The sequence below is a fragment of the Mobula birostris genome, chromosome 19 (genome assembly GCF_030028105.1).
Source record: "Mobula birostris isolate sMobBir1 chromosome 19, sMobBir1.hap1, whole genome shotgun sequence".
NCBI lineage: Eukaryota > Metazoa > Chordata > Chondrichthyes > Myliobatiformes > Myliobatidae > Mobula > Mobula birostris.
The window spans coordinates 52,046,301-52,059,079 of record NC_092388.1 but is presented as its reverse complement, the minus strand read 5'-3'; the positions used below and the strand labels follow the sequence as shown (position 1 = coordinate 52,059,079).

Below are 12,779 nucleotides of genomic sequence, written 5' to 3'. Positions count from 1 at the left end.
GAGCAGAGATGATAAGAAGAAGTAATAATCTTTTTCTCCCAATATATTTGTAAGCACCAGTGGCATAAATAAACATTTCGTAAACACATTACATGCCTGAATTAGAATACGACATACCTAAAGAAGTGGTTATTTCCCCATAGGATTCTGTCCCCGTGCCAAAGAGAGTTTGGAGCATGTAACACTGCACCATTCAAGCATGTTCTGAAAAATAAAGCTAAATCATCAGAAATTCAGGATTCAGTCTCCATTTCTTAATCTAGAACCGCTACATGGAATGATGTAAATAAACCATGCTGGTCACTCCTGTGACATTTGATTTGTAAATTCAAGGTCAGGAACTTTGACATTTCCAATGGTTCAAAGGTTCAAATGTTCCACTTACTATCAGAAATTTTTACTCTTTACTGACATCCATGAAACCAAAGGAAAACCCCTAACAATGAAGACAGAAAAACATTGCAACCCCAAAGCATTTGAGAAATTTGGAAACAAAGACAAAAAGCAATCATTACAGAGCATTTTAGAACATATCCTAAACACAGAGAAATGGGTTTAGTCAAAACACATAACAGTGTTTATGAGCAACTGAAACATGGAACTTCCCCCATGTCAATGTCCCTATCTGGATACAACTCCCCTTCAATCCTGAAGGGATCCTGTCTGTTACTTCATGTATCGACATTTTAAGAAGCTTCTTTAGGCATAGATTTTTCACCACTTCTCCTTACAAAGTTTTGTCTGTTATATTTAGCACTGATTTCAAATCTTAGGTACAATACAGAGAAGTTGGAATTTGTTACCACGGGCGGCAGTGGAGGCCAAGTCATTGGGTGTATTTAAGGCAGAGACTGATAGATATCTCAGTAGCCAGGGCATCAAAGGTTATGGTGAGAAGGCGGGGGAGTGGGACTAAATGGGAGAATGGATCTGCTCTTGATAAAATGGCGGAGCAGACTCGATGGGCCGAATGGCCAACTTCTGCTCCTTTGTCTTATGGTCTAAGTTGCACAGAATTTACTCTTCCTTTACCTCCAATGTATATAACCAATCAAATGCTTTACTGTAGCACTTTTATTAATAAAATAGATGGTATTGACTACTTGTATAAGAATTGTCCACTTACAGGGAGAAAAATGCAAAGATAGATTAAACCTAATACAAATCATGGAATGAAACAAATATTTTATGAAGAAACACCATTTAATTGTGTCAGACATACACAAGTATGCTGTGCACATACGACTAGGTAAGTATCACAGAACCACCTCAAACCAGAAGTGGAAGCAGATACAAAAGCGACATTAACGAGGCAGTTAAGCAGGCACATGAGCAAGCCAGGAACAGAGGAATGTAGAGTATGTTAAAGTCAAAGCACTTTTATTATCAAAGAAAGTATAAATTAAACACATTGAGATTTGTTTGCTTACAGGCAGCTACAAAGCAAGATAGCCGAAGAACCGAATTAAAACAAAAGGTAGACTGAAATCACTGCACAGAGAAATAAAGCATAATCATGCAACCAATAGAAGCAAGTGACAGCGTTCCGAACCAGATGGAGTCCTTAGATCCACTCGCCTGGGGCAAACGGAGAAGGCCCAAGCCTCGGTCTCAGTAGCACGGCAACCAAAGCAGTCCACTGCCGAGAGGTGAAGGAACATCACAGGAGTGCGAGCGAAATCAGCCCAGCCCTCGCCTCTGGTCCTGACACTCAGGCTTTCCAGACTATCTGGACCCGTGTTTAAATTGTCCAAGCACCGGGTCGCGACTGGCTCCAGGACCCAGCCCAAAGCCGTTCCTGATCTCACCAAATCAGCTTGGCGCTTGGAATGATCCAATCTCACACCCAGGTAAGGTGGACAGGCATCAAAACTCTTGTGCATCAACTCCTCTCCAAATCACTCACTCCAGCACCAACTCTGTATGCAACCCCTTCTTGGGCACAGTGCGCTTCGACTTTGCACCCACACAGCCCATCCTTCAAAACAGCTTCACCTCCATTTGCTTCATCGTTGTTTGCAGTGATAGCTTACCACAATTTACTTCAGAAAAAGTGTTATTAGTAATGTTTGTAGTCAGATTTCTTACCTTTTGAACTACCAGTGAGCTGTCACACGCGTTCGGCAGCACCACCTTAGACTGGAATTGCAGGCACGTGCAGGCAGATAAAACTAGTTTAATGTGTCATCATGGTTAGCAGAGACATTGTGGGCTGAAGGGCCTGTCCCTTTCCTATATTGTTCCATGCTCCAACTCTATAAGTACCAATGAAGCAATCATACCTTCATTCTTTTCTTAAAAATATGTACTTTATTCTTAATTTAATAAAAAAAGGGTGCAAAAATTTAATCCAGAATTAATCAATTTAATGAGGAACTCCAATTTTTCTAAGCCATTATAAAGCTAGCTCAGTGTTAAAACTAGACTTTCCAATTCTGATCATTGAATGGAAATAAAAATAACATTTATTTCAGGGAATTCCTTTTTATTAAACCAAGGAGAAAGGAATCATATGAAGGGAATACAGTATGATTCCCAAATTGATACTATATATCAGAACTTTTAGACATAAATCTTGTGTATAAACCAAATGTATAAGAAAACTGTATTTAAATATCTAAAACTTAAACAGATAAATAATCCTGGTTATCACATGGAACACAGGAGGGTGGGACGCAACCAGGCCAATCAGCATTTCTGAAAGATAGGTTACCGATTATGTGATCCTCTGAGTATTTGATACACTTCATTTTAAGCAATTTCCCTTTTATAAAAAATACGTCCCAGTATCACCATTTCTCAATTCCATGTGATTTCTCTGTAGTGGGATTTAATGGTAGCTGTATTGCTGAAATGGTAAGCTCAGCCGCTGTTTGGGAGGTGGGCTCGGACTGATAGTTTCGATGTCAATTGATTACCTGGCATTTTCATTTGGGCTGAGAATGACATCCCCGTCAGCAGTGAAGTCAATGACACAGTGCTCAGGCTGGATACCAATTCCACAAAGTTGAATGTCCTGAGATTCATCTGCACCAACTCTAGTGTGATTCTGATGGGAACATTAGAAGTATAGAAAGGTCAGCAATGCGCTATGAATAGTCATACCATGTACAGCACAGTACACCATTTCAGCCAGCCAGCATGAATCACTATTTCCATGCACACTGGCTTGGCAAATATTTAATCATAACCTTTACCTTACTGAATATAGAGTTAAAACATGGCTTAAAGCCGAAATAGCAGCAATAACGAATGCAGCAAAAGCAAAAGAGCTACTGAACTAAAATTGGTAATTTAAACAGACTACTTTTTCAACTGCTGAGTACTTTCAAACTGGCAAAATTTGTTCTCATGAAGTTGCAGAAACCAGGACATGGTGATTTTGCAACGTGAACACTATGGAAAAAGTTACTGACCTATGCTTCTTGCTGAAGGAAGGTGATGATTGGCAGGGGAAACTGTCCTGCATTAACTGCTCTAACTGGAAATTGATAAAAGTAATGAAGATCAATTGTAATCACGCCACGAATACACAACCAAGCAAGACAACCATGCAACATCTGGGAGGCTACAACTTAACTCTCATTTAAGCGTGTCGGAGAGATAATTACAGATAAGCCCAATGACTGTTTAGTAATTCCTGGCTTTACATTCCTTACACTTGCAATATAATTGTGCGTGGAATCGGGAAAGAAAGTTACAAGCTTAGATTTGCACTACAGCTTTTTTAGTGTATATTATGGGCTTCATGATCGTCTATACACACCCAAATTAAAACAAACTCATTAAGCTGGAGACCAAATATGTAACTCTCATAAAAATTTACATTGATCTAATGTACATTGGAGTTAAAATTCCATGGTGAAACTTGCATGTCATAGACTTGAAGACTGCGTACAAGGATATGCTGTCAGTGGCGGATAATAAAGATTCAATATGTAAATAGTTATTATCAATAGAGGAAAGGGTTAGACTGTGATTAACAGTGCTAAAAGTTTAATCTAATTTGGAAGATGATGTCAACACACAGAAAATGCTGGAGAAACTCAGCAGGCCAGGCAGTATCTATGAAAAAGAGTACAGTCGATGTTTCAGTCTGGGACCCTTCGTGATGAGGCCACATTCAGGTTGGAGGAGCAACACCTTATATTCCGTCTGGGTAGCCTCCAACCTGATGGTATGAACATCAATTTCTGGAACTTCCAGTAATGGTGGCCCCCCCCCCCTTTACCATTCCCCATCCCCGTTGCCCTCTCTCACCTTATCTCCTTGCCCGCCCATCACCTCCCTCTGGTGATCCTTCCCCAACCCCCCCCTTTTTTTTCTTCCATGGCCTTCTGTCATCTTCTATCAGACTCCCCCATTCTCCAGCTCTATATCTCTTTCACCAATCAACTTCCCAGCTCTTTATTTCATCCTTCTCCCTTCAAATCTCACCCATCGCCTTGTGCTTCTCTCTCCCCTCCCCTCACCTTTTAAATCTACTCATCGTCTTTTTTCTCTCCAGTCCTGCCGAAGGGTCTCGGCCCAAAACGTCGACTGTACTCTCTTCCGTAGATGCTGCCTGGCCTGCTGAGTTCCTGAGTGTGTGTTGCTTGGATTTCCAGCATCTTCAGATTTTCTCTTGTTTGTGATTGGAAGATGTTGTTACTAACTCTATCCCAGAATATTTTGTCATCAATATAGTGGAAAGAAAGGTAAAGTTGATGGAGTATTTACAAGTCCTCTCCAGATTACAGCAGTGCCTGAGAATCGCACGTAACCTGAACAGTTGACAAGCTGGAAATGCAACAGCCTGGCAATTTAATTAAATAAAAGCACAGGCCAAACAAGGGCAAGGCGTGGCTAAAATACGGCATTTAACTCAACTATTTAAATTTCGCCGCTAGTTGTCAATATATTGCCGTGAACCCAATTCCCACCAAATGAAGATCGTTGCAGCCCTGCAGCAGCCAGAAAATCAATTAACCAGTCTCACAAACTGTTGTATGAATGGGTTATGAAAATGTGGATAGGTTGGTTATGAATGTTGCAGACTATATAAAGATTGGTAGTGTGAAGTGCTGAAGATTATCAAAGGATACGGCAGGATATAGATCAGCCGCAGATATTCGCAGAGGAAGGCGGAGTTCAATCCGGCTTGAGGTAAGGTGTTGTACTTTAGAAGATCAAATGTGAAGGGACTGATACTGTTAATGGCAATATCCTTAACAGTGCTGATGTGTGTAGGGGTATTGGGGTCCAAGGTCCACAGCTCCCCAAAAGTGGACACACATGTTGAAAGGATGGTAAAGAAGGCATATGGTATGCTTGTCTTTATTACTCAAGGCATTGAGTTCAATAGTCCTTTATGAAATTCGAGTTAGACCTGGAGTACTGTATTCAATTCTGGAAAAAACTGAAGTCTTTGGAGAGGGCACAGAAGAGGTTTCCCAGGGTGCTGCCTGGATTAGAGGGCATGTGCTAAGGACAGGTTGGATAAACTTAGGTTGTTTTCTCTGGGGTGAGAGAGGCTGAAAGGAAATCTCATAGCAGTTTATAAGATTATGACAGGAAGAAACAGACAGCCATAAGAGGTACTACAGATTTAGAGCAATGCACACAGTGTGCTGGAGGAGCTCAGCAGGTCAGGCAGCATCGATGCACATGAATAAACAGACCGAGACCCCTTTGAGTCGAGACCCCTTCATCAGGTCAGCAGGAGTCTTTCTCCCAGAGTCTAAACCACTAACACTGGAGAACATGCATTTACGGCGTTAGGGGTAACAAGAAATGAGAGGTGTGGGGCAAGTTCTTTCCCCTCCCCCCCCGAGTGGTGGGTGCCTGGAATGCACAGGAGGGATGATGATGAAGGCCAATACAATAGAGGTGTTGAAGAGGCTCTTAGATAGGCACATGAATGTGCAGGAAATGGAGAGATACGGACATGGTGGGACAAAGGACTTATTCCTGTACAGTACTGTACTAGGGCACGTGACCCTGAGGAGGGCCTGTGAACTATATGGAAAGGTGGATCAACAGTCGAAACATTACACTGCATCTGCCTAGGTGTTAAGAATGGTATTTGGATTGGAAAAAGCGTAAGTTTAGCTGAAGTTAATGCGTGTGCCTTACATATGGAGACAGTAGAAGTCATATCAGGAAAAATGGCCATGACAGAAGGAAGATGACGCAGTCCGCTGGTTATATAGCAATCTGCATAATTGATGCCCTGAGATTTACCTGCATCAACTCTGCTGTAATTCTGATGTTCATAGCAAAGTAAACTTCCCAGAAATAGTGGAGGACAAGTCGTCCAGAGCAAATGAGCTCACAGAAATCAAGTGGGAAAAAACACACACATACTGGTAAAAATGATCAATTCTAAGGACCCGATGACCTCTGTTTTAGGGTTCTGAAGGAGGAGGTGGAGAGATAGTGGCATCAATTGCTATCATCTTCCAAAATTCTGCAGGTGCAGAATGCTTTGCAGAGATCAGAAAGTAGAAAATGTAATATTAATTAGAAAGGAAGGATAGTGAGAACAGGAAACTTGAGGAAGTTGGAAGTTATTATAAGTAGAAAATTGGGATCTATTATTAGGTATATGCTAAAAGGGCACTCGAAAAACAATCACACAACTGAATTAACATGAACTTATGAAAGCCAAATAAAGTGATAAATGTCGTTTCTTTTTGTATAAAATTTGCATAACAGATGAGGGTGAACAAATTGATAATGATGTATTTGGCCTTTAAAGACTTTTTTGATCAGGCACCAAACACTATTTAAAAATGGCTTGTGACATGTGACATTAGCCATAATATACTGGCATGAAATGAGGACAAATTAAAAGAAAAAAAGAGAAGTCTTATATAACTATGAGTCATTATTGGATTGGGAGCATGTGACTAATACAGCGCCACAGAGGCTGGTGCCGAGTCACACTGGTTCATATTCGAGATCAATGATTTGGATTAAGAAATCAAATAGGAATCTTCCAACATTTGCTGATAGTACAAAACAGATTGTCGGTATAGGCTGTCAGAAAGACACAAAGAAACCTGAGGAGGTATGGATGGTCTGAGTGAATGGGAAAGGACATGGCATATAAAATGGAAACATGTAAGATCTTCCTCCTTGGTTGGAAGAAGGAGGTTATTTTTCTTAATTGGTAAGAGACTGTTAAGCTTTGGTGTTGAGGGGAATTGGATATGCTTGTACACAAATGGTTGAAAGTCAACATGCAAGCTCAGAAGGCAATTAGACAAATGTTATGTGACATTTATTGCAAGAAGACCCATTTTGCTCCTTGATGAGACTGCATCTTGCACCTTGATTTGGTCTTCCTCTACAAAGAACAATATACAGATTTTGAAGAAGTGCAGGGAAGATACACCAAATTGTTTTCCAAAGGTGTTGGCCTTGGACAAGGACTGATTGAGTGACTGTGCTTTTATTCTCTCGAGTTCGGACAAATGAAAACTGATTTCATGGACACATATGCACTTCTTAAGGGGCTTGACAGGATATACTCAGTGGCCACTTTATTAAGTATAGGAATGGAACCCGGTGTGGTCCTCTGCTGGCTATAGCCAGTCCACTTCAAGGTTCCACCTGTGGTACATTCAGAGATGCTGTTCTGTATACCACAGTTGTGACGCATGGTTATTTGAGTTACCGTTACCTTCCCATCAGCTTGAATCTCTGGTCTCTGGTCTCTTTCATTAACATTTTTACCCACAGAACTGCCGCTCAGTGGATGTTCTTCATCTATTGCACCATTCTCTGTAAACTCTAGAGACAGTTGTGCATGAAAATCCCAGCAGCAGTTTCTGAGGTACTCAAATCATCCCACCTGGCACCAACTATCATTCCACGTTAATAGTAACTTAGATCACATTTCTTCCTCATTCTGATGCTTGGTCTGAACAGCAATTTAACTCTTGACCACATCGGCATGCTTTTATGTATTGAGTTGCTGCCACATGATTGGGTAATTAGATATTTGCATAATGTTTACAGGTGTACCGAATAAAGCGGCCATTGAGATTGAGTGTACATCACCAATGTCTCCACTGGTTCAGGCTTCCAGGAATGGGGGTTACAGACTCAAAGGTCAGCCATTCAAAATAGATCTCAGAGGGAATTTCTTCACCCAAAGGGTAGTGGCTCCTTGACATTCTGTATCCAAGGTTCAGTCACTGAGTCTACCAATTTTTAGCTAGAAAGTTTGAACCAAGGAATAAAGAACGTGCAGGAAAGTACCACTGAATGCCCTCCCTCTACTTCTATTTCCTCTTCCCTTATGTTTCTCCATTGGTCCTCTTGCATTTCTAATGTGCCCAATCTGAATCTTGAAAACAAGTTTCATAGAGATATCCAAAACCAAAGTTTAAATTAAATTTATTATTAAAGTACATATGTGTGACCACATAAAACCCTGAGATTCATTTTCTTGCGGGCATACTCAGCAAATCCATAACAGAATTATAACTATAATGGAATCAAAGAAAGACCACACCAACTTACAAAAAGAAAGAAATTATAATAAATAAGCAATAAATATCTGGAACATGAGATGACTATGAAAACCAGTTGCTAAACCACCCGGCAAACAATTCAGAAATAATCTATTCAGAAAATTATTAAAGTAGTGAAGGAGAACAGCATATCCATAATGTGGAAGCTTTAAAGAAATGTCAACAGTTGTAAATCTATATTGTACAAGGTATCTGCACTACATTATATTCCACTCTATGAAGGATGAGAACAGAAGTTAATAGCCCATTTCCATGTGATTGTATTCATACACTATCTTATCAACGCTCATATGGAATCCTTAATGTCATAACGTATTTTAAGATGCTTCATGACATTCTTTGACAAATTTCTGCTGCCAAGCCAAAGAAACAATTATACAATTATAACAGACGACAGTTTTGAAAAAGCATAACACAAGGAAAGAAGAGGCAATAGGCAAAGAGACTGAAGCTTTGAGGGAGCTGGCACACTGAGCCGATGTATATATGTGGATGTATTTTGTAACTAATGCTTCGGCTTCACACTAGCTGGAGATGGCTTGTCCAGCATGAGCTCATGTATTGATATGAGTGTGCAAATCTTCATTTAAAAGGTTAAGATATACTTATTTTGATTGTGTATTTTCATCGATAATTATCAGCACCTTAAGAAAATTTATTGTTTTAAATGTTTAATTTTAAATATCAACTTGAGGGTTTTGTTTGCTGAAACAACTGGAAGCCTCACAGCTGCAAAGGGTGTGAAAAGGGAGTCAAGCATAGAGCTGGCCCATCGTGGACTCTCATAGAGTCCACAATGGAGATAACAGGCAGTAGCAAATGTGGCATGCGTTTGCATCTAACTGGGATCTGGTTTGAAACCTCCACTGTACTCCTGCAACTGAAACACTTGTTACATACAAGGCAGTACTAACAGCTTGAGCTTCAAACTAATGCTCACCTTCAAGTAATAAACAAGAAGCTCATTGAGTGCAGGATCAGCATTCAGGTTGACCAAAAAACATTTGTCATCTCCAACTTTAATACCAGACGACTCCAAAGAAATGCCCATACTCTCAAGCTGTTTCTGTCTTTCCTGTACCAAAATTACAAAAGACATCAACTCATTTTAGTTCCGCAAGAGACAATAACAGCCTATTTCAAAGTAAATTCAATACTTCACTTCAAAATTTTTTTAAAATATGAGAATAGATTTAGTTACAGAAAAGAAAATTAATGATTCTGGCCTTGTCCATATTACTTAAAAGACATAAATATCAAATGTATTAAGATCCTTTGGAAGTAATAATTTCAAGTTACCCCATCAAAACTGTTAAATCACTCTTGTAAATCTGATCACCGATCCTAATTAACACAACAAAGAAAGCTTTTCACAGTGAAAAAACAAAGCACAGGCTGCACAGAAAACACATTCTGAAGTCATGTTCTGGAGGAGGCTACAAAATTGGTTCATCTTTAATTCAAAGTAAATGGCTATTATGTGCAGCCACAGTAGTCAGTTGTGAAGTCTAACCACATTCAGCTGTGACCAATTGTAATTTTCTTGATAACAAGTTAAATAAATCAATCTCAGATTAGTTTAATAGAAATTGAATAGCAGAGCCTGCTTTCCAAAAGAAATCCTGGTTTCATTAAATATTTAATTACAGAATCACATTCTCCAGAATTCTTAAAACAAAATGCTGAGACTCCAACTCTGTGACTTGCAGCAGAATGGCAACATTAGAACGCTTATCCTTTCAATTTTTGTCACTAATGCACTATGTTCCCATTATCAGAAAGTGTTACACTGGGAACTGTATTTCACAGGTCTGTAATCAGATAACATCACATGGCAAATGTCTATCACACCGATTTAATAATGAAATCAACTTTGCTTTCTATATAGCAGAGATAAGAATTCAGCCATTGCTTTTGCTTTTAGAACAGAACTCTGAAGTACCCAGTAATATTATGTGTTACTATTGTCATTATTAAAATAAAATGTCTATCTATAATAATCAAATGGAGGTGTCAGTACAATCTGATGTCCGTGCAATTACTGATTTATTTAAGCAAATATCTGGCCTGCTTTCCAACTTTACTGTTATGAAATTTAGAAAATACAAGTCATTGATCTAATAAAAAAATAAAGGTTTCTCCCGCTATTCGAAAGTAGAGCGTTCCTATGAAACCTTTCGAAAGCCAAAATGGGGTAAAGTAAAGAAGCAATTACCATTAATTTATATGGGAAACATTTCTGAGAATTCCCAGACCCGAAAAATAACCTACCAAATCATACCAAATAACACATAAAACCTAAACTAACACTAACATATAGTAAAAGCAGGAATGATATGATAAATACACAACCTATATAAAGTAGAAATGATATATGTACAGTGTAGTTTCACTTACCAGAATCGGGAGGACATCAAGCACACTGGAAGGTTCACGCATTTTCATGCATATCATACAGTTCTTTGTAAGCTCTCAAAACATCCTGCAAACCTGCCCTAAACCTACATGCCCTTTCAAAATTAAAGTCATACTTTTCTGTAATCATTGCAGCACTGTCAATTGTAGCGAAAATCTCACGCAGTTCAAAGCTATGGCGGCTTGATGCTGAGATGCTGAGTGTAGTCCTGGGGAAGGAGCTTGGCGGCACCACTCTCGCTGCTTGGGGTGCGGGCTGCCTCTATAACGGCTCGCTGCAAAACAAACGCTGAACGCTATTTTCGCTTTTCGCCTTTTTTCGTAAAAGCAAAAATCCTCCAGATTCCTTTCGGTCAGCGAAAACAGGTACTAATGTAGGTCTTTCATAAAAGCAAAGTGGCGTAAAGCGAACTTTGGTAAAGCAGGGGATATCTGTACCTTAAAGCAGGGGTTCCTATGCCATGGACCAATACCATTAAGCAAGGGTTCCATGGACCCCAGGTTGGGAACCCCTGCCTTAAGGAATTCAGGCATGGTAGAATTAATAAAAGTTGAATTTGAATCGTAAAAAACTGAATCAAACACGAAGTCCAATAATATGGACCAGTCTCTTGTCGCACTGATATCTCTTTCAGAGTAGAATCAAAGAGGTGGGAGAGGGATGGCAATGGGACGATAATCACCTTCTCCATAATCACATCAAAAATACTGGAGAAATGTACTATCATTCCATTAACATATTTTCATTTGAAGTACAAATATTTACCACAACTAAGAGAAACTTTGACCTTTAGCACAAGTGGCACATTTGAACTTATAATTGTTATCTCAAGGAAAGAAATTATTAATCCCATTAAATCTTTTTCCTCCACAAACAAACCTGTGCAATTTCTTCAGTTTTCCTCAGTTTCTCCTCCCAGGTAACAGTTAGGTCTTTTATAAGTTTTTCAGATTCTTCTAATTTCTCCTTCAGCTCTGGTGCTTTCATTGCCTAGATGACAAGTACAAAAAGTTTCTATCATTTTTAACATGCATTAACATTAAAAATATCTTATGATCTTAAAATTATAGCTGATCCTTCATCAGGGCAGAGGTTAAAAAAAAGTGAATCTTCAGTTGATTTTGAAGTTAACCACCTCATATCTTCATTGAAAGATAGGATTAGTTGAAGATGTACTTTGTCTTCTGCAAATAAACATTTTTCACAGTCTGAATGAAATCATGATAATAAATTCATTCTACTTTAGATTAGCTAAATTAACAGAAATCAGCAATTAAGCTTTAGACTTGTCCAAAACAGTTCAGGTACTTGGTTCCAAAACCAATTCTCTTTAGATATGGAAAAGATATTGTTTTTTGACATTTTAAGTTCAACATTTTACATTCTTGTGATTAATTTTCCAAAGGGTCCTACATTAGTCATTACCTCCTGATAATATAGTTCTGACATTTACATGTGACAGGCAAATTATCTTTGAGATATTTGATAACTATGTCTAGTTCCAGTCACTGATTTACTAAATCTTTTCTTCAACTTCACTTCATGAAACCATGCTGGCTTCGGCCTATCTTGTCATGCACCTCGAGGTATTTCATAACCTCGTCCTTGAGGATTGACTCCAATATCCTTCCAACCACCAACGTCAGACTAATAGGTCTGTAATTTTCTTTTTGCTGCCTCCTTCCTTTCTTAAATAGCGGAACTACATTTACGACCTTCCAGTCCTCCAGAACCATGCCAGAGTCTATTGATTCCTGGAAGATCATTTCCAATGCTTCATCTCCAAAGCCACCTCCTTCAGAACCCTTGGGTGCACCTCATCCGGGCCGGGAGACTTATCT

General features: G+C 39.2%; 1 protein-coding gene across 6 annotated transcripts in view; it reads right to left on the bottom strand.

Annotated features, from left to right (window-relative positions):
• Nucleotides 1-12,779, bottom strand: part of kif13a (kinesin family member 13A) — a 263,604-nt gene that overhangs the window by 85,340 nt on the left and 165,485 nt on the right. For all 6 annotated transcript variants that reach the window (XM_072283575.1, XM_072283577.1, XM_072283576.1 and 3 more), the window contains exons 12-15: nucleotides 11,818-11,928; nucleotides 9,463-9,597; nucleotides 2,919-3,049; nucleotides 118-204 (exon numbers count right to left, since the gene is read on the bottom strand). In XM_072283575.1, coding sequence (XP_072139676.1) covers nucleotides 118-204; nucleotides 2,919-3,049; nucleotides 9,463-9,597; nucleotides 11,818-11,928 — 464 coding nt within the window. The remainder of the gene's footprint in view (nucleotides 1-117; nucleotides 205-2,918; nucleotides 3,050-9,462; nucleotides 9,598-11,817; nucleotides 11,929-12,779) is intronic.